At 47.5% G+C, this 26267-nt stretch overlaps 1 protein-coding gene across 10 annotated transcripts in view; it reads left to right on the forward strand.

Moving 5' to 3' along the window:
• LOC116950457 (neprilysin-like) overlaps nt 1-24342 on the forward strand; it is a 120228-nt gene extending 95886 nt beyond the window's left edge. For 7 of the 10 annotated variants that reach the window (XM_076072936.1, XM_076072938.1, XM_076072943.1 and 4 more), the window contains 3 exons: nt 681-776; nt 6523-6599; nt 14266-24342. In XM_076072936.1, the coding sequence (XP_075929051.1) occupies nt 681-776; nt 6523-6599; nt 14266-14467 (375 nt within the window). In that variant the 3' untranslated portion in view covers nt 14468-24342. Of the gene's footprint in view, nt 1-680; nt 777-6522; nt 6600-7185; nt 7972-14265 lie in introns of those variants that run through there. The other 3 variants (XM_076072941.1, XM_076072942.1, XR_012946430.1) reach the window with 2 other exon arrangements.
• Nucleotides 24343-26267: the final 1925 nt, after the last annotated feature.

A 26267-nucleotide genomic window follows, 5' to 3' on the forward strand; every position in this document is an offset into this window, starting at 1 on the left:
GTCTAAACACTTACAAAGGCTAATGAAGTTGCCCAATGGTAGAGTGAATTCATAATTCCCAGTTTGGGGGTTGAACTTGGCCCATCATCATTCTAGGATCAATAAAATTAGTACCACTTTGCACATAAGTCAACAGTGGTTGTCCTATGGATGAACTCACTCCCACCATAGGAATGTGGAATTTTCCACCGCTGGTTTGGCAGGGCTGTGCTCAGTCGATGAGCACCACTCATTAAGACTGCCGGCAGGTGTAATGTGTACAGGTACAGCGCGCGTGTGTGTGTGTGTGTACGTGTGTGTGTGTCCGTGTGTGTGTGTGTACGTGTGTGTGTGTACGTGTGTGCGTGTGTGTGTGCGGTAGTGTAGCGGTTAGCGCGCTGCGATACGAACCTGGCGACACGGGTTCAATTCCCGCTCACGGCCAACACCAGTGACGATTTTCTGAACCGGTCCTGGGCCTCCCCTAGGTCGACTCAGCCTCAATTGAATTCCTGGTGTGGTGTGTAAACATCGCCACTGGGGTGACAAAAGTCGACCGTGCGTGGTGCTGGCCATCCACCCCATCGTGTGCCTTCATGAGTGCTACTCACTAACAGCACTTGCCCCAACGGTCTGTTAACGCTATACGGGGGGGGGGGGGATGTTTGTCTTTGTGTTTGTCGGCTGCTCCTGTGTCGCAGGCATACAGACGCTGGGTCGAGGAGCACGGGGAAGAGGCGCGCCTCCCCGGCCTCGCGCTGAATCACAAGCAGCTCTTCTTCCTCAACTTCGCCCAGGTACGCAAACGTGCCCCGGGGCTCGTACGCAGGAGGGGCTCGCCGCCTCTCTAGATGGAGCGTCTTGTAGATTTGTCTGTGGCCCTGCGTGCGATAGCGCCGAGTGCAGTATTAGAGGAATCAGCAGTCATAATTACCTTGCCTGGTATACAGGATGTCGTGGGTTTGATCCCGACCCTGACGGCTGCTGTATATTTGGAGTTTTCGTGTTCTCCCCATGGTAGTGTGGATTTTTATCCGGGTCCTCCGGTTGAGCTATCATTTGTAGCTCGGTCGCTCCTTCCTCCAATCTCATCTAATGAGATGAAGGCACCTCCATTTATTACGGTTGGTTACATACGATGCGAACGAAATTCAACACACGTACGTACATGTGGCAGAGTTTACGGTAAAACATTGCGGAGTTGTAAAAAGATCGGGTAAAACCACATTCTCTTTGGTTCTATTTGGTAAAGTCACGTAGGTAAAAATAAAATAACAAAAAATCACGACGTTTCGGCCACAACACAAGTGGCCTTCATCAGGTGAAGGGACTGGACTGTCCAGAGGACAGCGTTGGAGTGAAGACAGCAAGCCCAGGTCGCGTCCTTTAAGCTGTGTGGGAGGAAACAAAAAAACCCCTTGACAAAGGAATTAGCATAAAAATATGTACTGGACTGGCACGGTGGGGGGGGGGGGAGTTTACATCATGTTGGTGTGAAGGGAAATAAGCTGCTGTGAAAGTTTGGAATACCACTACTTGAATAAATATACTGTACCATTGAAAATTAGTTTAATGTTTGGTTTGATTTAGAACATCTTTCCAATGATTGCTTTATTTCAAACCATCCACTCGGTTGAAACTGGGTCTGTGTTTGTAAATCTGAATTGCCTCGTGGACAAATCTCTGATAAAAACCCGTGGGTTTGCAGAGAACCTTGGTATCGGAGAAAACTATATCGCGATCACCCACAGCGTTGTAACAGTGATCAGCTACGGCAGAATAAATCGTTCTGTCGTGTTTTAAATCGGATTTGTGCTCGCGAATTCGGTCAGAGACATGTCGTTTCGTCTCCCCGATATAGCAGTCACCACAGGTGCAGCTCAATTTGTAAACCCCGGGGAACTGTAAGTCAGGAACGACACCCTTCACGGATGGGATCAGGTCACGGATCTTGTGTACTGTATTGAACCGGACCAGGATCTTGTGTTTGTTTAGAATTTTGGAGATCTTTTTAGTAACGCCTGCTATATATGGTAGTGTGATGGTTTTGACTGGAGTATCAAGTGGTTGTTTCTGTATGGAGGGAGAAACAGCTTGGCGGATGGTACGGTCAGAGTATCCATTTCTCTTGAGGGCCAGGTGTACATGTTTTAATTCACTGGTCAGGTGGTGTTGGTCCGAAATGCAATGTGCCCTGTGGTATAACGTTTTGATGAGAGAATTATTTTGAGCTGGGTGGTGGTGAGAATCAGGTTTCAAGTAGGAATCTGTGTGGGTGGGTTTCCTGTAGACAGAATGCCCCATGGCGGGATGTCTAGAATTGATGTGGTGTAGGAAAAGGTTCAAAGCTGGGAGGCCATGTGGCCAAATGATGAAAGTGTCATCCACATATCTCTTCCACAGGGAAGGTCTGAGGGTGGAAGTCTGGATGGCGTCTGATTCAGATTTCTCCATGAAAACATTGGCTATCACTGGTGATAAGGAAGAACCCATGGGGGTACCCTCATTTTGTTTGTAGAAGGTGCCATTCCAAGTAAAGTAGGTATTGGTGAGGCAGTGTCTAATCAGCGCAGGTGTATCGGGGTCTAGTCCATGTTGTACCAAATTTTCAATGATTTCAATGGTTTTGATTTAAAGCTTTCGTGACTGCAGTAATTCATATATTTTGTTATTTTGTTGTTTCTCTTCAACGTGACTTTACCGAAAAAACTAAGAATATGATTTCAATGGTGTCAGGTACCGGGACCTTGGTGAACAGGGAGACCAAATCGAAGCTGACAAGGATATCGTCAGGGGACAGTGCAACATCTTTGACCATAGAGACCAAATGAGCTGAGTTAAGTACTGCTGAGGAGGCCTTGCCAGTGAAAGGTAGCAAGGTATCTGACAGAAAACGGGCTAGCTTATAGGTAGGGGAGTTGATCGTGGATACGATGGGTCGTAGTGGAGTGCCTTCTTTATGAATCTTGGGGAGACCATAGAATCTAGGGGGTCTTGCAGCAGACGGTTTTAAGGAGGGACGTTTAGTTGGTTCAATTAGGGAGGTCGAACTTGTGATGATCTTGTTGGTTTTTATAGTTAGGCTATTAGTAGGGTCATTTTTAATTTTTGAGTAACTTCCATCGTTGAGTAGGTTCTGGATTTTGTTGTTGTACGAATCTTTATCCATAATTACAGTAGCGTTGCCTCTGTCGGCTGAAAGGATGACTATATCACTTCTGTTTTTTAAATTCGCGAGTTCAGAGCGTTCATTTTTGCTGATGTTGCTAATGGGATTCTTAGCATTCTTAAGAATAGTGGCTATTTCAGCTCTCGCAACGTCTGCTTGGATGTGTCCTATGCCTTTAAGGGCCACATCGACCTGAGAGATGATATCATCTACAGGAATATGTTTCGGGGTGACAGCAAAATTTAGCCCTCTAGCCAGTACTGTTTTCAGATTGTCCGAAATCGGGGTGCTACTCTGATTAATGACGATTTTGTTAACGTCTAGTTTTGTTATATGTGGGACTGGGTTCTTCTTCGATAGGTGGTTGAATTTAGAAATCAGGTTAGCTTTGTATTTGACTGAAAGTGAATCGGCAGAAGAAGCAGTCATGTTGTCTACGTGGTTCCAATCAGAAGGTGACATTTTTTGTGTTAGCGTTAAATGAGCTTGTAGGAGAGTCCTGTCTAAAGTGTCGAGTTCAAAACGGAGTAGTCTTATCCTCTCTGAGATTAAAGATAGGCTGGCCTTAAACATAATCTGTTTAGAATTCGGTGAGGATACAGCAGCAGATGTGAGTGTGAAAGCGATGGGTATTACCTTGTTGTCGCGACATCTTTGCAGCAACATTGTCCCTACCAGTAGAGTATATTAATAATCGCGCATGCAACGTGTGTGGATACCAAATTTACTCATTATTGTTATTATTACTACACTTGCTTACTCAGGAAAAGCCTCTCCAAGTTCAAAGACTCCTTTCCAGGAGGGTATTGTGAAGGTTTTCTCAGTACAGGGCGATGTTGATATGTGTAAATCCCAATTTGAGTCACTTGAATGTAATATTTTTTTTTTATTCGCACTGGGATGTTTGTCCAATTCCAATTACATTATACCTATGTTCATTTGTTTTAAACAATGGAAGGGAACTAGAGAACCCAGGGAAAACCCATGCCATACAGGGGGAGAGAACAACCAAACTCCACACAGAGAGGTTTCCTGAGTCAGGATTCCATCCCAGGCCCTTGCTGTGAGGCGTAAGCATTACCATTGCTCAACCCTGCGCCCACATAATTGCTGAGAATAATGATAATAACCCTAACCTTGACCGCCACTTTTTCAATCACCTATTTTCTACCATTAACCTTGCTTCCTGGGCCTCAAAACCCATTTATTTTTACACAGCAGCTGTTTTTTTTCTTATCGCAGCGTCGTGCTGATTAACTCAAAGCGCCGTTCAAGTAGAGACAAAACAACAGCGTGAACTGCACTGGCCAGTAGAGGGCATGTGACCTGACAATTTGGGTTTCAAGGCATTAAAACTGAGTCACGATCTTCCTCAGAAAAAATGAAAGGCACATTTTAATTTACTTATTTTAATCTATTTTACTTTCTCATTTTCTTACCAGGTAAGGCCCACTGAGCTAAATAGCTATTTTTCTCGAAACGACCTGGCCACAAATGATAGCACAGCGAAGTGGCTTATCGTCATCTGAAAATGTATTGCAGCAGCAAAATTACTCTAAAACTCATGCTTATCAATGTGGAGGGAAAAACTGGAGGACCCGGAGAAAAAATTCACACGACCACGGGGAGAGAGACACGCAAACTCCAAATATACAGCAGCAGGCGTCAGGGTTGGGATCGAAGCCACGGCCTCCTGTATACCAGGCGAGGTACTGTAGTTCACACCTCGCCACCACATTCGCGACTAAACGTCCGCTCTGAACGCCTCACGTCCTCCGCTGCGTCCACAGATGTTGTGCCCACAGTTGTATCCACCGTTGTGTCCACCCATCAAAACACAATTGCGAACGAATCCGCGTGCAAAATCTTTGCCGCAGACGAAGCTCGGAGCCGTCGCCGTGCATTCATCCTCCCAGGCTGCGTTTAGCAGCCGTTCCACCACCACCCCCACCACCACCACCAACTCCCGTCACACTCAGTGGAGGAGCACGGTGGTAAAGATGTCCAGAGTCGATTCGAAAATAGGTGCTCATTAAAGCGTGGCTAAAATGTCCACTTACAAATTCTTGACACTCAAAAATATGTATGAAGTATATGGTTGTGTTTTAAGAAAAATATCAGAGTGGCAGCGAATGTTACAGGAATTATACAATCTCAGAAGGCCGTGTGGCCGACGTTTGTATTTATTACATGGAGGGACAGATGTGTAATGGAGGCGTATCATTTTGCTGATTCTTATGTTTTACACGTAACTGATTTTGTTGGTTAAACGTGTGTATGCATAGAGGATGTTCTGACAGCCGCTCGAAAGAGTTCAAGCAATATAATGTTGATCGAGTTTCTCTTTGAAAAACAGGCTTATGTAATGTAGTGGACTTCGACCTCTCAGTTACTTGCTTATCGTTATATATTTTTTGTCTGCTTATTGTTTGCATATGTGGAGATAATCTCCATCTGTTCTATTCGTATGGGAGAGAGTATTGCGTCGGTTTTCTCCGGGAACTGAAGCTTCCTCCCAGATGTGTGAACGCTCATTGACTGGCCGATAACGCGTGAATATATATAGGGGGTTGCAGAGCTTAGGAAATTGTTGGCAGCACAACCTGGCCGTTGCCTTCCAGCTTGTTCCTGGTTCCTTCTCTCGCTTCCGAGTCTTTCTCTTTCGCTTCGAGAGCGAGCGGACACTGTGCAGTGCGCCACAAGTTGAATTTATTATTGGCATTATTATCATCATCATCATGTTTTTACGCTCGTGTTGCGCGTTTTCATTCACGACCACTCTTAAAGTAAAAATTGTAATAACGTAAGTAATTCCAATAAGTTACAGTGGCTTACTGAATGTACGAACAAAACAATTGTTGAGACAGAGATGGCAATACTGTGGTGCAGTTGGTGACGCCGCTGCTTCTCGTGCTTGCTCTCTACGATGTGCTTCCGGGTCACACCGCGTGTTGTCTGGCACGATGTCCGACGTTTAATTCCGCATGCCGGGAGCATCTTCATTGTTCCTGCAGATATGTACGTTGAACTTCTTTCGCACCGTACGTAGCGAACCGTTCTCTTCGGAGGTGCGGGAGGAAGGACAACAAACTGAACACAAAAGCGGTCCCAAAGAATGAGTGTTTCTATTTCGATAACCTCAAAGTGCATTGCTCCAGTGGCTTCCTAATATCTAACGTAGGAAGTAAGAGCGTTCCAGACGGCCACAGAAGAAGCCTTCCACAGCGAGTGAACACTCGTTGTCACTTGAAAGCATAAAAGGAGAGGTGCATAAGTAAGCAAACTAATCGATGAATTAAATTAGCTACGCTGAAATGAATAAACCAATTGTGTGCAAACAAATGGCTTGCTCGTCTTTCACTCACCGCCCCCAGGTTTGGTGTGGTTTACATCGGCCAGAGTTTGCGAGCAGCATGATAAAGGCAGATGTCCACAGTCCGGGCTTGTTCAGGTGAGCAAACAATCTAAGTGTGTGTATGTATCTTTAAGGTATTGATAGTACAGTCCTTTGCAAAGTGTACTATTATCCTGTATTCTGTGATTTGAAAAAACAAAAGAAAGGTCAAAACTATTGACCCCAAAGATACAGGCCATGAAAATCTGTGTCACATTTATCTTGACCTGACGTACCTGTGACGAGAATAATTGTCTTCGGTAATACTTGCCCCTAACCCCGGCCCCCTAACCCTAAACCATAACTTTAAACCACAAATTCTAAATTGTATCCCTTGCTCCGAAAGCCCAAAAACTAAAACCCAACCCAAATAATTCACCCTCAACGAAGATTAAAGAAGCGTCGAATCCTAAATATTTCATCGGCAGAAACCCAAGGGGGTGCCCGGTGATTGGATGAGACCCTTTGTCTTCGGTTGAATAAACAATGGTGCCACGTACTCAGTTTGTTTCCCATGCATTTACCTGGGATGGTAGTAGTCGCTTCCTAAGCAGAAATATAGACGTGTGTGCTATGCAGCCGCTTGTTTTTTTTTCCTGTAATATATGTACGTGTTTTTATTTGATTTTTCTCGCCTTTCCAGGGTCATTGGGACTTTGCAAAACTTTCAGGAATTTTCCGATGCCTTTCAGTGCAAGCACGGCGATTACATGCACCCAGCTCAAAAATGCCGTGTTTGGTGACCAGGCAAGACAAAGATGCCCCGTATAGCCTCAACAGACTTTTGGGGAAAACGCTGTTGGCGAGCACCTATGAATGCCAGCATCGTCACACGAGGGGGTGGGTGGCCAGCACTGCACCCGGCAGCCTTTGTCTTCCCAGTGGCGATGTTTACACAACGCACTGGGTACTCATTTGTGGCTGAGTCGACCTAGGAGAGGCCCAAGACCAGTTCACATAATTTCCACATGTATTGCTTTTTGGGTCGTGAGCTGGAATCGAACTCGGGTCGCTGGGTTCGTAGCGGAGGGCGTTAACCACTGTGGGGTTAGTGGTCTGGTGACCAGACCCCCCACACACACACTGTGTAAAAAAAAAACACCAGTACTTGTTTAATTTTGTAATAATTGAGGAAGATGTTATTTTCGTGTATGTATCAGTATCTTTCCAGAATTACTTTCCTTTAAACGTTGTCACATCCAGCAAACAACTTGAAACTGTGGAACAGTAACTGCACATTCCCGGGCATTTAAAAAAAATGTATATATTATGTGCCCAACGTTTGCTTAAGTTATTGTCGAACACATGCTATTCCGATTGTATATACAATACTGTATGTACGAGCAATGATGTACGATCCTCAACCTTTAGATATCTCGTTAATAATAGCAAAGATCATAATAATAATAAAAACTCCAGTGCCTTATAACCAAGTTAAAGTAGGTTCCTGTTCAGGTGAGTGACATAGGGCGACTCTCGTACGAATATGTAAACGGTCAGGAACATATTTCAAATGCAATGTTATGATCCATGAGACAGGGTTTTTTTTTGGTCGCGAAAGCCTACGTGTTAAGCAATGGTGTGACTTCACGGGAAAGCTAGAAGATGGTACGGGCTCGTACTGGTAGGAACCTCCTGGTTCCACCAGCCCACAGGGGATTATTGTGTCCGTCCGTCGTGCATCCAAATATGGGAGGGGTGGGGCTGGGTGGAGAGGGGAGGGTGGGGAGGGGCTGGGTGGAGAGGGTGGATCTGGGTGGGGCTGGGTGGGGCTGGGTGGGGCTGGGTGGGGAGGGTGGGGCTGGGTGGGGCTGGGTGGGGAGGGTGGGGCTGGGTGGGGCTGGGTGGGGAGGGTGGGGCTGGGTGGGGCTGGGTGGGGAGGGTGGGGCTGGGTGGAGAGGGTGGGGCTGGGTGGGGAGGGTGGGGCTGGTGGGGCTGGGTGGGGAGGGTGGGGCTGGGTGGAGCTGGGTGGGGCTGGGTGGGGAGGGTGGGGAGGGTGGGGCTGGGTGGGGCTGGGTGGGGAGGGTGGGGTTGGGTGGGCGGTGCCCACCCTCACAGTCGGGCATATTTGCGGAATACACCACGTGGTGCCGCCATTGACCCTGGCCATTGACCGAGCAACCCAACGTTCCTACCAGCTCCCTCCGCAGGAGAATGTGTTTTTGCTTGCGCGCCATATGCACCCACCCTCCGTCTTGTCACCATCGGTGTGTCCACGCATCGTTACTCTGCTCCATGGGAAACGTCTGTGTCCTGCATGCTTGTATGTACTGTTTTGAATGTGCAGTCTTGCAACGTGGCTAACTTTGTTGTCCTTCCTCCGTGCCTCAGATTACATTGCATGTATGTGTGTATGTTGAACTTCTTTCGCACCGTACGTAAGCAACCGCGCTAATCAGAGGTGCAGGGGAAGGACAACAAACTAAACACAAAAAAGCAGTTGTAAAGGAATGAGTTTTAATTCCAGATTTTAAATTGCATAGCTCCAGTGACTTCCTACTATAGGTTGGCTACGTATGGTGCGAAAGAAGTTCAACATGCATATATAACTCTTTCTTGGGAGTATATGTAGTTGTTGCCGTACATTATATTTTCCTACTCAATTTTAACCAAGACAAATTTAACACGGATTTCACCGCAAGCGTCTCGGAATTATGGTGTGACTACCCATGACCGCGTTTCAAAAGAGAAAAATAGATGCATTAAAAGTATAACAATCCCGTCGGCTCGTGTCAGTGTGTTAGCCCTGAGCATTTCCGGCGATATGTGTTTCACGAACAGCGAGGCCTGTGTAACGGTGAACAACAAGACACGTCAAATGAAATGGCAATATATTACCTTGAAGGAGAATTGGGGTTGGTGCTCACTTCATTTGGCATCACTGAGCCAGGGGTGAACATTTCGCATTACTACGTCAGGAGTGAATATTTCCACAGAATGTTAACTCATGACTTCTCGCAAAGTGGGTTACCCATTCTAGCTTCATTGGGTCGACGCTCGATCGGGATTTGAACTCGGTGAGTTGGAGGAATGACACAATTGTGGGGGCTAATGCCCCCCTCCCCACTCACCATTACGCGGGGGCTGATCTCCCACTCCCCATTAGGTGGGGGCTGATGTCCCCCTCCCCACTCCCCATTAGGTGGGAGCTGATCTCCCCCTCCCCACTAGGTGGGGGCTGATCACCCCCCCCACTCCCCATTAGGTGGGGGCTGATCTCCCCACTCCCCATTATGTGGGGGCTGATCCCCCCTCTCCACTCCCCATTAGGTGGGGGCTGATCTCCCCCTCCCCACTCCCCATTAGGTGGGGGCTGATCTCCCCCTCCCCACTCCCCATTAGGTGGGGGCTGATCCCCCCCTCCCCACTCCCCATTAGGTGGGGGCTGATCTCCCCACTCCCCATTAGGTGGGGGCTGATCCCCCACTCCCCACTCCCCATTAGGTGGGGGCTGATCTCCCCCTCCCCACTCCCCATTAGGTGGGGGCTGATCTCCCCCTCCCCATTAGGTGGGGGCTGATCCCCCCCTCCCCACTCCCCATTAGGTGGGGGCTGATCTCCCCACTCCCCATTACGTGGGGGCTGATCTCCCCCTCCCCACTCCCCATTAGGTGGGGGCTGATCTCCCCCTCCCCACTCCCCATTAGGTGGGGGCTGATCTCCCCCTCCCCACTCCCCATTAGGTGGGGGCTGATCTCCCCCTCCCCACTCCCCATTAGGTGGGGGCTGATCTCCCCCTTCCCACTCCCCATTAGGTGGGGGCTGATCTCCCCCTTCCCACTCCCCATTAGGTGTGGGCTGATCCCCCCCTCCCCACTCCCCATTAGGTGGGGGCTGATCTCCCCCTCCCCACTCCCCATTAGGTGGGGGCTGATCTCCCCCTTCCCACTCCCCATTAGGTGGGGGCCGATCTCCCCCTCCCCACTCCCCATTAGGTGGGGGCTGATCCCCCCCTCTCCACTCCCCATTAGGTGGGGGCTGATCTCCCCCTCCCCACTCCCCATTAGGTGGGGGCTGATCTCCCCCTCTCCACTCCCCATTAGGTGGGGGCTGATCCCCCCCTCTCCACTCCCCATTAGGTGGGGGCTGATCCTCCCCTCCCCACTCCCCATTAGGTGGGGGCTGATCTCCCCCTCCCCACTCCCCATTAGGTGGGGGCTGATCTCCCCCTTCCCACTCCCCATTAGGTGGGGGCTGATCTCCCCCTCCCCACTCCCCATTAGGTGGGGGCTGATCCCCCCCTCTCCACTCCCCATTAGGTGGGGGCTGATCTCCCCCTCCCCACTCCCCATTAGGTGGGGGCTGATCTCCCCCTCTCCACTCCCCATTAGGTGGGGGCTGATCCCCCCTCTCCACTCCCCATTAGGTGGGGGCTGATCTCCCCCTCTCCACTCCCCATTAGGTGGGGGCTGATCCCCCCCTCTCCACTCCCCATTAGGTGGGGGCTGATCTCCCCCTCCCCACTCCCCATTAGGTGGGGGCTGATCTCTCCCTCCCCACTCCCCGCGAGCGGGTGGGGTGCGACGTCTACCCCCCCCCCCCCCCCGTACCGGGGTCCTCTCGGACCGACATAGCGAGCAGCTGGCCGATTCCCCTTCGGGGCTGAATACGCGCACGCCTTCCCCTACTCGCGTGTCCTAACTGCGGGGATTATGTAAGCGGTTGACTCGTCGCTGTGTGGGGATAGTTAATAATTTCCCTTAAATTTTGATTTAAAGCTTTTGTGACTGCAGGGATTCATATTCTTGGTTCTTTCGGTAAAGTCACGTAGAAGGGAAACAATAAAATAATAAAAATATAAAACAATAAAATTCTCACGACGTTTCGACTGCAACACAAGCAATCATCATCAGGTGTGAAAGCCACAACAAGAAAATTTGAGAAAAAAGTGGCGGTTATTGTTAACGTTAGCACCACGGAGAGCGATTTGACAGTTTGTTCAGATGGACGAGTCCATCTATATATTTTTTTTATCATTTTATTGTTTCCCTTCAACGTGGCTTTACCGAAAGAACCAAGAATATGAGTCCATCTATGTTCGGAAAAGAGGAGGGGGGGGGGAGACGAAAAATAATGGATGTTATTGTTTCCCTTCTACGTGACTTTACCGAAAGAACCAAGAATATGAGTCCATCTATGTTCGGAAAAGAGGAGGGGGGGGGGAGACGAAAAATAATGGATGTTATTGTTTCCCTTCTACGTGACTTTACCGAAAGAACCAAGAATATGAGTCCATCTATTTTTTTTTTATCATTTTATTGTTTCCCTTCAACGTGACTTTACCGAAAGAACCAAGAATATGAATTTCCCTTAAGCCGTTGTGTCAACAAGGCGAACGGCGCTCGGACAGCCCTCCCCCACCCACGCGTTGCCCCCCCCCCCCGCGCGTGCCTCGCCGTTAACGCTGTGATGCGCGCATAGGCACGCGTCGGCGCGGGCGGACGTAGGCATTTTAATATGCGCGCGCTCGGAAGAGATTAATTAATAATTAATCTCTGCACGCTATGCGCGCCGCGCGGTCAAGCGCCGCGCGGTCAAGCGCCCCCCCCCCCCCCCCCCGGTTAATTATTTATTTATGTGTGCGCGCGCGCGTCGTGCTTATACTGATTAACGTCACCCACACACCGGCGTACGCCGATCGCTGTCCCACCGCTCTTCACACGCACACACGCACCACGCGTCACAACGTCAGTCTGTGCTAAGATTTATTTCCCGGAGCGAATAAGGACCCCCGTGTGTGACCGCCTCCAGCCAGCACCCTTCCTCCTCTCAGCTACCCGTCGCAGAGTGCGTCTATCACCTAAGCTCGAGCTGAATGAATTGGCCTCCCTTTTCCGTATCCACTCGCCTCTGCAGCTACCCGATGGGGCTCGCCTTAGGGACTTTTTCTGATCGATCGCGTTCAGCTCCACCCTGCAGGCATCGCACGGACGCTGAGGACGGCTCGCTTCTCCCCACCGCTCCAGAAGGACTCTGCCTCAAATTCTCCCTCCTCCCCCCTTATGTGTCCAAATCCCCTTAACCCCCCGGGTCATATCACCTCATCCTGCGCATCCAATTGAATCCTCTTTGCGGCCGTTTGGAGCACTCTGGCCGTTGGGGGGGGGGGGGGGGGTCACGTGATCCCCCCCCCCCTTCCCATTGTCTCTGTGTCTACGTTCCTCGCCGTGATTCATCGATAATCCCCTCGCCCCCTCCCACTTAAGTCAACTTCTTATCTGCCTGGGGCTTTTCCCTCCCACCCCACTGTTTACCCTGTCGCTGGGTACTGGCTGAAGGTCCCATCCCCCCGTGTTGTGTATGCTTCATCGCGGCCGGCCTGTAAAGCTCTATGCCCTCTTTTTGGGGGGGCCGCCATGTTATCCGGTCTGGGGGGGCTCAGCCAATTTCCTGGTCCGGGGAAACCGTGGAACGTCCCTGCTAGTGGGGGTCCTCGGGTGAAGCCCCATCGTACCAGGTGATCCCTCCGAGACCATACGGGGGTGCATGTGAGTGTTTAGTGGGGCGTGCGTTCGTGGGGGGGGGGGGGTGCGAGGAGCGGGTAGCGCCGGCCGAGCTGCTCCACTGCGGTGGCACCACACAATCACCAATCATCGTGTCGATTTGTCTACAATAGAAAAGCGCACAAATTACTACGCAGCTCTCAATGCCACCGCCGTAGGCCCACGTCGCTGAATAGTACAATTAATTACAAAATGTTCCACGGCTTCTTCAGGAACTGGGGGGGCAAAACGTCGGTCGCCGTGCTGAACAACAACACTCAGTACAACGCGACAACTCACCGGAGAGCCGCAAGTCACGACTGCTAAAAACCTACGCAATGAGATCTAACAAGATCAGGCACAATCGGGTCTATCTAGGATTAGATAGGATTTGTGTTCCCATTATATAGACGCTACTGATTTAACTCTGACCACAACTGTGTCAATATTGGAAATGAAACGGGCGTGGAGGTACGTTTCTCGGCACGATCGTCGGGGCGCGTCCATCCGCGACGGGGGCGTTGGTCGCCCCCTTGAATCACCGCGCGCGACAGGCGGCAATCAGCGAGGCGAGTGTCAGGGCACGTGACAGCTCGCACCCATTTGGGTAATCTTCCAGTGGCTCTGTGTGGGCGGGGGGGGGAGAGAAACACGGTTGTGTTCACCTGGAGATATTTACACGAGCGAGTAGAGGGGGGGGGGGCGGCTAATCCTCTGCAGCGCGGTGAATGTCAAAATCAAAAAAGCCGGGTACATTTACGCAACGTTTGCCACAATTATCGGAGATCAAAAGGCCTTCAATTTAATGGGAACTTAATGTAGACTGGCTGAAAATGAAATATGTTTTAAATGCTCAAACTCTGCTCCAAATCTTATCCAGGCTACCTCTCTGGCCGCCCTGTGCCCGATAAAGAAGGACCATTGCCTGAAACGTCGCCGATTATATACTTTTATCATTTTCGGCCACAGTGTTGTTGCTGAATGTGTTGCATTTGTTGTGATTATTTGTGGTTGTGCGCCACTGTCAATGTCGGTGTCGCCAAATAATTTGTATCTAACACAGATGACCCTGCATAGTTTTAACGGAGTGTGGGGCGAGTAATGCTCATTCAGGCTCTGGTTGATTGGTGGAAGATAAACAAAGTAACGTCAATGTTGAGTGGTTGCAGAAAGCCCTCTACTTGCATTGGCATGCACACTGTGCATGCTCAAGTAAAATACGAATGGTTTGTTTGTCACAGTGCTGCCCTCCTTTACGCCGGGACACATCGGAGCGCTTTACACGCGATGGGGAACTTGCATCGCAGCTCGAACGTACGACAGGGCACCCACAGTGGCAGCTGTCCGTGTGTAGCACGGACTGACTCAGCGCCTGGCCTGCAAGCTGGGCGTTCATCTGTCAGTCGGGCTGAGGGTGTTGAAGGGGGGGGGGGTGTTTGCTGATGTGTGTATTCCCAAGCGAATAATGTTCCGGTTGTTGCTGAATTTGTACCATGATGCTGGCACGCAATGGCCCGCTCGATGTGGTCCAAATGCCCGCGTTTCCGTGACCACTCGGAAGGTTGATGCCGACTCGGATCGCGAACCCGGGGTTCGTCGGCCCGGCTCACGTGAGGAAGGGGCCCAATTTGGGGCCAGGCCGATGCCACGGCTGGGTTTGGAAAGTTGGGGCCGGAAGGGGAGCAGTGGGCCTGGCCGTTTGGGTGCCCCGAAGCAGAAATGTGTTACATGTGGGGGCACAGATCCCCAGGGCCGCGTGGCTGACCCTGAAACACAAACGGAGGTCATTCCTGGCCCGCCAAGCTGAGTTGCCAGTGATCACGGGAATGTCGCACAGCAAGGCCAGGATACCAATGGATACGTGCAACAGCCTCGTGTGAGACTCATCTTAAGTGCTTCTGCTCCTGATGTATATCTCATCAGGAAAATCACATGTATCGATGTTGGGAGTGACAGAATAACAGTAATTAGTATGTGTGGAAGTATGCATCGATTAATCTATAAATATTGATCCTGTAGGTAACTAAAAAAGTGTCAAATTTTGCATGTGAATATGTATATTTAATGGGGTTAATGTCATGCCTTCGGCTACTTAAGGAGCTCACATTCATCAGTATCTAAAACCAAAAAATCCTCAACAGCATTAGAACCTCTGAATCATCACTATAATTATTTGGTTATTTCTGTAAAGCCCGTAGAATGAAATTAAATTAAATAATAATAGAATACGACGTTTCGATTGCAACACAAGCAACCATCATCAGGTACAAAAGACAAACAAAGTAAACTTGCAAATATAATACAACACAGAGAGTCGGCCAACACAACAGTCAACATCCCACCTGGTTGATTACGTTCTTCCAAAGATTGCTAAATTTGTTGTATTGCATTATATTTCCAAGTTCACTGTTTGTTTTCTCATTCATTTGTACCTGATGATGGTTGCTTGTGTTGCAATCGAAACTTCGAATGCTATTTTTTTATTTAATTTATTTCCACGTGACTTTACCGAAAGAACCAAAGAGTAATTCCTGCAGTCACGAAAGCTTCGAATCTAGTTTCATCACTATCATTTTCATCTCTGGAGTCAAATATTTACACCCTCGGTGACGATTGTAACTGCGTTGCGTGAAAATACACTCCTTCAAAAAAAAAAACCCACCTCCAACTCACGGTCCCATGTACTGGGCATCGTCGCTGACATTTATTTTTTCAATTCCATAACCCTGTGAGCCATGCGGCTCTTGACTCGGATGCAACCGCAACAAAACAAAAAACATGAACAAGAAACATCTTAAAGTGACTACACGCAACAGAAAAATCCTGGAAAAACCCAGCAAAGTCTTCCAGAAAAAAAACACTGTATTTCAATGACATGCCACGACACCCTGAGTTCATTCTCTCCGCCTCGTGCCACAGTTCAGCCTTGTGCGCCCTTCTCGCTGCCCACCCGGCATCTCGTCACACAATGATGGAGTGCCGCACTCGCACGGCGTGGCAGTAAAAGATGCAACAACTCACGGCCGTGACTTTTCAGTGAGGTTGATAAGGTTTATTTTTATTTTGACCTTCCTCAAATGTACTTGCGTAACCCTCATCGCAAGATAATGCCTCGGTTTATTGGACGGAAACAGCAAAACACCTGGAGTTGCTGATGCGATGCAACGCTCCCTGTCAATGGTTGAGCTTTTATAATTTTCATCGCCAATGTTGATTGCGTCACAAGCCGTCGCTCATTGTTGAAGTCGTTTTCTTTTTCTCATTGATTCCAAAGGTTGCTTTAGCTACAACATCTATTTTAAAGTAACAGATTGGATAGAAATAAAAACGGAGTTATTTGTATTATTGTATACCAGACGAGGTAGTGTTGGTACTCCGACCTCTTCGAAGTTATGGCCAGTGTGGAAGAGTAGACCAAAATATTTCTAAAATGTGGTTCTCTCAAGCTCCCTCTAGCGGAGGCAATCATTTAAGCCGTCGAAAAAGCAGGGCTGCATTTTTACCTGCATATAAGGTTACTGAATGTATGTGTCGAACTTCTTTCGCACCATACGTAGCCAACCGCGCTGATCGGAGGTGCAGTGGAAGGTAAGAAACGAAAACGAAGTTTTTGATCTATATTGAAAAGTGCACAGCTCCAGTGGCTTCCTAATATCGGAAGGAAGAGCGTTCCAGACGGCCGCAGAAGCTCATCTGAAAGCGCGCGGATAGCGATTTGACAGTTTTTTTAGATGGACGAGTCCATCTATGTTCGGAAAAGAGGAGGGAGGAGACGAAAAATTAATGTATGCTATCCGTGGCGCTAACATTTAAAAATAAATAAATACAAACCACCACTTCTTTCAAATGTTCTTGCCGTTGGTTTTCACACCTGATGATGACTGCTTGTGTTGCAGTCGAAACGTCGTGAGAATGTTATTGTTTAATATATTTATTATTATTTTATTGTTTCCCTAAGTGACTTTACCGAAAGAACCAATAATATGAATCACTGCAGCCACGAAAGCTTTAAATCTAAATATATATTATGACATAATGTTACAATACAGTAGGAACTTTTATGTGTTTGTTGTTTAGCTTTGTTGTTTTTTTACTACACGTTTCATAATGCAGTAGTAAATCATGAAAAAGGAGGAAATTGACTTATAAAACTTCGATCGCCGGGGAAATCTATCACAAGAAAACCACGAACCAAACCACCACAAAATCCACATTCTGTCTGTGTAGTTGTCCACGTGTTCACATTCTCCAGGACAAATCCCAGGCCGACGATTGCCTTTTGTTCTTACTCAACCTGGCCACTGCAGAGAATGGTAACGCTCGTGGCTCATAGCAAGTAGGCACCCGGTTCGATTCCTGCCTGCGGGCGCAATTCTCCACGTGGTGTTTGTGCGTTATCTTCCTGTTCTGCGTGGTTTTCCTCCTGGCCGTCCGGTTTCCTGTCATGGCTATTACGCCTGTTGTTGCGTACGATGGCGAAATGTTCCGGAGCTAAATGCCAACGTCGAGGTCTGCTGGCCACGAAGAGAGGGCTTCAGGAGAGAGGGAGTCAGTTGGGGAGCTTTGCTGCTCCTCCTCCGCCGTTGAAGGAGTGCCGACTACAGAGGTTCGCTATGTGGCCCACAGTGTGGGTTGAATGGCTAAAAACATTACATTTAGTTGGCCTCCTGAAAATAAACGTCTTCCGACTCAGCGTGGCATTCCTGAGTAAATAAGTGTGATTATTATGGTGTGATTGTAACAGTGCTCTGTGTTTAATTAAGTGCCCCACTTAATTAAACGTTGATCATTTGTATTTCTTGAATGTTAATTTCTGTTGGCTAATGCTGTACATGCCACACATTCGCCAGGGAAGCATGGTCCGTTCTCCTTCAACGACGCGGTAATTGTTGCGTTCCTGAAGAACATCGCGTAGTGGAAAAATCGCGTCGTAATGAATAATATTGGGGGTAAACCACAGTCCGCGATAACGCGTGAGATGCATACGCAGGCTGAACAAAATCTTCAGCCGTACAACCGCTTATTCCTTCTCGCAATACGTAGTTCCGTTCGCTCGATGGCGTTGTATCCAATTCGCATCTGCATTATAATAAAAATGTGTTCCCTAATACATTAATCGCGTTATATCCAATTCGCGTTATGAAAACTGCACGCGTTATAGGAGCCCAGACTGTACTCAAACGATTCGGTATTTTCTGAACAACGGTAGAGCCTGGTTGATGACTCTATTAAGTCAATTGGTTTAGCAACAAAAGTGAGTCATTTATTTTTTGTGCAATCGATTATTTTGGGTCCCTTTAACAAATGGCGACAGTCCCACCACCCTGCCCCTCTCCCAAGGCGGGAAATCCCCTGACAAGCCACGCCCAGCGTGACGCGACTGATGACGCTGATGATGGTGTCAACAAGTCCCGCCCATCACCTCCCGTCCAGCGGCACACGTAGGAACAGAGGCCAGACCTATTTTCCCAGATATTTTCGTGTAATCCGATTAGTTTAACAAACCAAATCAGAAGATTAGGAGCCGTCCATAAATTACGTCACGCGATTTTGGACGATGTTTGACCCCCCCCCCACCCTCGTCACACGGCTGCACAAAAAGTCAGACCCCCCTAAGATATGACGTCACAAACCTCTGCCCCCCCCCCCAAAAAAAACATGCTTCAAATCGCTTTAAACTATTGTCATCGTAGTGCGTATTTAATATGGCGTTGCACTCTGATGTTGTAGGAGAAAACATTTATTTTAAAAAGTCTATTTAATGAAGTAGAACGTGTTTATATTTATTTCAAGTTGCGCATGTTGATGTGACGTCACATTTCTCACCCCCCCCCCCTCGTCACACATCGTCACAAATGTCTGACCCCCCCCCCCCCCAGGTGCGTGACGTAATTTATGGACGGCTCCTTAACTGATTAATTGAATAATAAGATAGCCCAGCTCTAAAAAATTCCCATCTCCGCACACATTTTGTGAACACGTATCCATGATTTTTTAAAAAAATGGACTCGGTAAGAACGTCTTCTTTGAGGTCGCTAAAAAAAACACATTTTAAGAGGTAATCGTTTATTTTGATTGCGCAAGAAAAGCGTTTTCAAAACCATTGCACTGTTTTCCGATGTTTCGAGGTCTTCAATGCTTATTTCACAGAAGCCATAAAAATGCCTAATTTCAAAGGTCAACTGATACTGCCACCATTATCTCTTGATGACGTCACACATTCGAGCCACTAAGACATTTTTGCAAAGAAAGTGTGCGCAATATACTTTATAGGCAGCGTGGAAGCTGACTGGTTCAACTTTGTAATCTAGAAGAGCAATTGCGAGTTAAGTTACCGCTAAAATTCGTTCGAATATTTGGGGCCCTGTTCTCACGTAAACCGGTCTGTGGAACATTTCAGGGTGATGAAATGTCCATGGAAGGGAGGAAGCCACTCACGTATTACAAGCCTGACTTTGCTGATGAAGCCCACGAGGTTAAAACCGGTCCAGAGTATGCTTGCTTTAACACAGGCTGCGGGATAACATCGGTTTTGAAATCTTTACTTTGTTCAACCGCTACACTGTAGATCAATACTCTTCTCTATTAGCTTCCACCCTCGCACTGCTCCACTTTGGAATTCATTCCCATTGGCTCTTTTCCCCACAAGCTCTAACAATAATAATGAAAGTAACCTTGCTCAATTCAAGACACGCCTGACACCATCTTCTTTTACAACTTTGATGGTTGCTCTTTGTTGCTGGCCTTCAGACATGTTGGGCCTTTGGGCCCTTCGTTCATCAGCCATATTAAAAAAAAGTAATCATATGGGTTCAGGTTTTATACCACCATCACTGAGCAGTGATAATGAGTTGGACTTGAGTATTCACGCCGAGTCAGGAATTTGTATTGTGGCCGTTGAAAAGGTGTCGCCTATTGCCTAGGAAGACCATTCAGGGGCGATGATGGGCGCTGTCGTACGCGCGTGCTCAACCAGATTGTTTCAATCGTATGTATATGTGTATGTCTCCATTATTTCGCACCGCGCGTAGCCAACCCTGCTAATCAGAGGTGCGGAATCAATGTTTGTTTGGTAATGTAAACCCCTTTTTTCCACTCTACAAACAAATCATGCCGGGGCCGTGCTTAGCAAGACATTTTATTATCCCCCCCATCCCCCTTTGAGTATCTAAATTCCTCGTGAGATGACAGAAGATATATAGGCATGAGGTAGAGGTGGAACCAGACGAGAGCAGAGAGCTGCTCGCAAGATTATTTATTATCGTACAATCAAAACAAGTCTTGATATGGCTCTGGACGCCGCTTACGACGATCTGCATTCGAGAGACGACTGTTTGGGACGTTCCAGTCGATTTTTTTTCATCACATCACGAATGCGATTCCCCCTCGACCTGCTCGGGCAACCAGTGGCTCCGGATTCCCCCCCAGGCCATTTGCGTTCCCTCCGGCATCCAAAACCGTTTTTTTTTAAAGGAATTGGCCGAACGTGCCAAATGCAAGAAACCCTTCTGAAAGTAAAAACAAAACTAACAACACAATTTTGAGACTCTGTAAGCCTCTTTAATCATTGTTGTCGCTATCGTCCAGAAATGTCACAGTCTTCAGCTTGATGCATATTAAAGAAACGCTTTTTTCCCCTTTCAAGTTGATTTAATTTAAAAATAACTTTAATTCAAACAAGACACACTTATGAGAGAAAAGGGGGTGATTGGAAAACCAGTGACTAATGCAAGCCTGATGTATGCACTTGAATTTAATCACGAGTGACTCCTAAAAAGTTAATCTAATTTTTAACAGCTGTTCTTCTTTTGCCATCAAATTAATGGCAGGTTTAGCATTTTTGATGAGGTGCCACAAGCTGTTAAAATTAACACCGGGGATTACTCGTGCGCGCTAATGACAATAGTGCGATAGATCGGTTTGATGGAGCATTTCCCCCCACCCCGTGTCATCCGAGTGATGTCCTCTAACATGTGCTTGTGTGTCTGCCCCCATATATTTAATATTTAGTTCACAAAATGGAATTATGGTAATTATGCACTAAGCGATAACCACTCGTAATAGAATATGGAAATGCTGATTACCAAATCACCATAAATATGCTCAACCTCATGAAATAGTAGAAGCTCATCGGATGTTGAGCCTGGTTAGTGCTTTGTGTGGGTGACCACTGGGGCTGCTTGCCAGGTGTTGTCGGCATGGGGCTGCGAGGAGATGTCAGTGCTTGAGTGTCACTCCCATGGAATATCTGCGGGTGGTGGTTTATTTTTTTCCCCTCTGTGTACTCTGGTTTCCTCCCACATCAGGTCAAACACCCAGGAGTAAAATTGACCAAACATCCCAGCGCAGGCCCCGCACGGGCATTTTCATCAACATTCCAACATACCTCCAACAAGAATACTTTGCAAGGAGATGCAGGACCGTTTTTTTTGTTTCTCATAATAGAACACTAACAATCTAACGTACGCATGTCAGATGCAATAGGCGTTCGTGCGTAAGCCTGGGCCCTCCCTGTTTTAGTATGAACCTAAAATGCGTCAGTTCTTAGCAATGGCAAGACAAAGGTGACTATTAACACCCTTGACCCCAGCAATCTAAACACCATCACAGCTGGAAAGATATAGATGCTTTTACGTGTGTACGCGCGTGTGGGGAGTGTGAACTCAGTCACCCGGGTTCGATGCTCGCCCACGGCCAACACCGGCGACGATTATCTGAACCGGTCCTGGGCCTCCCCTAGGTCGACTCAGCTTCAAATTAGTACCTGGTGTAGTGTGTAAACCCCAAAACCGGCGGCCGGGTTTGGTGCTAGCCAACCACTCTTCGTGTGCCGTGCCGGTCTTCATAGGTGCTGCTCGCTAACAGTACTTGCCCCAACAATCTGTTAAGGCTAGACGGGCGATCTTTATCTTTGGAGCGGGAATATGGTGCATTTATCTCAAAGCACTCCCAATCATCACGCCTACAGATCATTGCTTGACCATGCATATCGTCAGCAGCAACGGGTGTGAATTCGCGTTGGACGGAAATGACACAGGCCACGCGTGCCATCCACTCGTTTTGTGGCTTTAATACCCTTATTGTGTAGACGTCATCTGTGCCTCTCTCCCAACGGTGCTTTGTGACTATTCCAGGGCATGTTTTTGTCATTATGCTCGTGAGCTTCCTCATTGAGAAATCAGATTCTGTTTTTGTTGCGGAATGCTTTGACCACAGACATGAAGTGGAAGAAGCTGGAGAGTCGTCACAGTTTAACTGGTGCGATGTTGTTGTTTCAGCCAATCTCGCAATTCCAACGTTATTCCATGACACATTTTTTTTTCACGTGAAACTTGACGATGATGTAATTAGGGCGCGTGGCTGTTTTGAAGGCCGCTCGCAGAATGAGAGGAAGTCTGGAAATATTGATATTTGCAATACATGATTTATTTTTATTGCCTATAAATAACACTTGCAGTGGATGATTACATCATTGTGTTCGCTCCGTGACAACTCACAGTATTGTCCTCGTATACGTTGAGCAAAAAATACATTTCAAATATTTAAAGCGGATTGAGATGCGCGTGAAAGCAAGTGATCCACAAAAAACACCCATACTGTTTGATAATTAAGGTCCGTCCATAACAGTGTAACAGCCGTCAATATGCAGTTAGACGAAGGCCCTCCCCATGACCACATTTCGCCGCCGCAATTTTCCGGATTCACAGCTGATGTGCTTCAAATGCAGCCCTCTCACTCACGTACTCAGTGGCAGAGTTACTGCACTCCAGCCTGGTCCGAGGAGCACGTGCACAAAACTGCCTGAAGCTCTTTGCAGATCCAAGGCAATGGTTTTAGCTCTGGAGCTCGGCGCTCACCCCGACACCGCTCAACATCTTATCGCCGCGATGGCGAGATGTGATCTTCCTCGCCTGGTACTGTATACAGGAGGGCCTGGGTTTTTATCTCGACCCAGACGCCTGTATATTTGGAGTTGACATGTCTCTCTCCCTGTGGTCGCGTGGATATTTGCAAGGGCCCTCCGGTTTTCCCTCCACATTTAGAATCACGTGTTTAGAGTATTTAGCTGCTTTAAAATTCCACCTGATAAGCCACTTCCTTGAGGTAGCATTTGTGGCCAGGTCACTTCTGAAAAAGAGCTATATAGCTCAGTGAGGGTTTTACATGGTAAAATATAAAATGGTTTAATTTTGTTTCATCTTCATCAACGAGGATTCGCCTGCAGTGAATCCCATTGATATGTCTCCCCAGACAACGTTCGTCTCGCCCTCCAGGCCCAATGCCTTTGCCAACCTCGAGGCTACACTCGACAGTGGCCAGCGATTGATTCGAGGACCATTTTAACACGTAGGCTTTCGCGTCCAGTATGATTCTAAATAGATGTATGGGTCAGATTAGCTGAAATAAAAAAAAAACATGTGTGTAGTACACCCTCCTCCACCCGACATGGCCAAATAATTAAAGTTGTCACCGGTATGTACGTTGAACTTCTTTCGCACTGCACGTAGCCAACCATGCTAATCGGACGTCACCTGAACAAACTTTCCTCTTTCTACTTAGACAAACTAAGTATTTTTTTTCGTTATTGCAGCCATTGGTGACCAGGCTGGGACATTCAACTGGTATCGAACTCAGCATTTTTAGCGGTGCTCTGACCTCTGGGTGCTCTGACCTCTGAGTGCTCTGACCTCTGGGTGCTCTGACCTCTGGGTGCTCTGACCTCTGGGTGCTCTGACCTCTGGGTGCTCTGACCTCTGAGCCACCCGGCCACCTCCTCTGCGGGGCCACCTGAAGCTACCCCACATGACCGCTGCACAACGAAGCTGCCACCACATTTCCCTTCAACAAGACAAAATATATATGACCGTGCATTTATATGGTAAAACCCGTGAGCAGTGAAACCCGCTCGTGTGCAGGAGCCTTGTTGATTGGCACATTGCGGGATCGTGAGAGATGGCAACGGACTGGAGGAGGCTCTCATCCAGCAGTGGAAATGATCAGGGCTGCTACTGGTGATGACCATGATTGCTCACACTTTCACTCATTTTGACTTAAAGCTTTCGTGACTGCAGGAATTCATATGCTTTGGGTCTTTCGGGAAAGTCACGTAGATAGAAAAAATAATAACAATAAAATAATAAAAATGAATGAAAATATTTTTTTTATTTTTCCATCTACGTGACTTTACCGACAGACCCAAAGAATATTTCACTCATTTGTTTACGTGTTTGTATGATTTACTGTCTATTTGTCCTGGGCTTTGACCTTGCGTCACATGTACAGAGTTCTGTACCTGGAAATTAAACCGTGCTGCTGAACGCGACGTGTTATGTAAGTCGAGCCATTGCCCCAAACGTCGCCTAACATTTGTTTTTCCTTTTAAGGTCAGTATTATTGACGCATGTGATGTTTTTTTTTTATTATTTGTGCCTTCGCACATCTCTAAATGCAGCAGTATTACCAAATCATTTGCTCGGCGCGGGCTGCATAGGAGTGGCGGGACGCCACTCGCCAATCCTCTTAGCCATGACCGAGCATCGCTGGGTTCGTTGCGCAGTGCCCCAACCACTGTGCCACATGCTCCACTACACTACTAGTGGATTTGTATACAGCAATGGGTAAATTATATAGGTTTAGGTAATTGGTGTGCAGTAGGTGAAAACAATTCCTTTAGCGCTGGCTTCGTGCTTGAAGCCAAGGCTAAAAACTCGCACTGCCCGCGGCATCGGCGTGGGTTCCACGGCCAGGGTAGAAGGAGGTGGGGCCAGGGGGTGGCGGCGTCCACGCGATGTACAGATTCGGCTCAACGTCGTGACACGCGGGTGACGTCACCGCGCACAGATGAGCGCGGTGACGTCAACATAACACATTTTACCATCCACGTGGCAGCCAGTCAGCTAGGAAGCCAGCCAGCAAAACTTTTTTTCGTTTTAATAACGTACTGTAGTTTTTTTTATAGTACGATACTAAAACTCGTGTTATTTTATTCCACCCAATGTTATCACAAATAGTGTGTTATTTTCTTTGGTTCTCTCGGTAAAGTCACGTAGAATGAGAATAAAATAATAAATTGATAAAATAAAATAACACGCAGCGCTGTCCTCCAGACAGTCTCGTCCCCTTCACCTGATGAAGGCCGCTTGTGTTGTGGCCGAAACGTCGTGAGAATATTATTGTGTTATTTTATTTTATCAATTTATTATTTTATTCTCATTCTACGTGACTTTACCGAAAGAACCAAAGAAGATGAATCCTTGCAGTCACGAAAGCTTTAAATCGAAATTTAGTGTGTTATTTCTAGTGCGTTCTCTGGGTGCCGCTAAAACGCACCATGAAAGCCGCAGTCAAAAATGTGTATAACACGTTGGCATGGATGGAACGCCTGTGAGCGCACGTCCACCGAGGAGATGGAGCGATGAAATCGCCTCGTGTACAGAGGCTAGGTGGATTATTACATCGCAGATTTCCCGAGAGATGGCGATGGCTTGGAGAGGCCTTCATCCAGCAGTGGATTTTTATTGATGATGGTGATGAATGTACAGATGCTTCATAGCGTTAAAGTATAAACACTTTGTAAAATATGTATCTTCTCATCACTAATGAAACGGACTTACAACTGGTTTTATATGAACGTTTCAATAATTCTAAGGTATTGATTGAGGGTCCTTTACGTAATAAAGTCACGTGTAAGGAATGACCTTAAACGCGAGGTAACTTGAGTAACTTTGCATTGAATTGAGATAACAAAACAAAATGTTGATTCTGATTTGTGGCAATGTCACGAACATTTGCCTCGTTCCAACATCGGCCTCCATACTTCGCTATGCACTTATACCGACGTGAACCAGGGACAGCATCTCATTAAGTTGAAAGCCTCTGAACAATGTCACCATTTGCGAACCTCCTCATGTAGAGGGAGTGTGTCATTTTAAAATTTCCACCCAAAATAGGCCATCCTTCAACTGGCTGAGCAGATGAAATATAAGTGTGCCAGATCTAGCCTGTATTTGGTGTATGGGACATCACCGTTCACTTACAATATTTGACGCGTTCAAAGTTAATATACGGATCAATTTTGTTTGTTTACATTCCTCGCAGATGTGTTATCAGCTGGGTGGCACTGGAAGGTAATGTTAATGTGATACAGGGCAGGTGACCCAGACGCTCAGAGATCAGAGCATTAGGTGAACACCGCCGAAATCTTGGATTTGGACACGCATTTCACCCGTCTGTGATTCTCAGT

This window comes from Petromyzon marinus, chromosome 39, assembly GCF_048934315.1.
Source record: "Petromyzon marinus isolate PM22_M1 ecotype Great Lakes invasive population chromosome 39, UKy_Petmar_22M1.pri1.0, whole genome shotgun sequence".
Taxonomy (NCBI): Eukaryota; Metazoa; Chordata; class Hyperoartia; order Petromyzontiformes; family Petromyzontidae; genus Petromyzon; species Petromyzon marinus.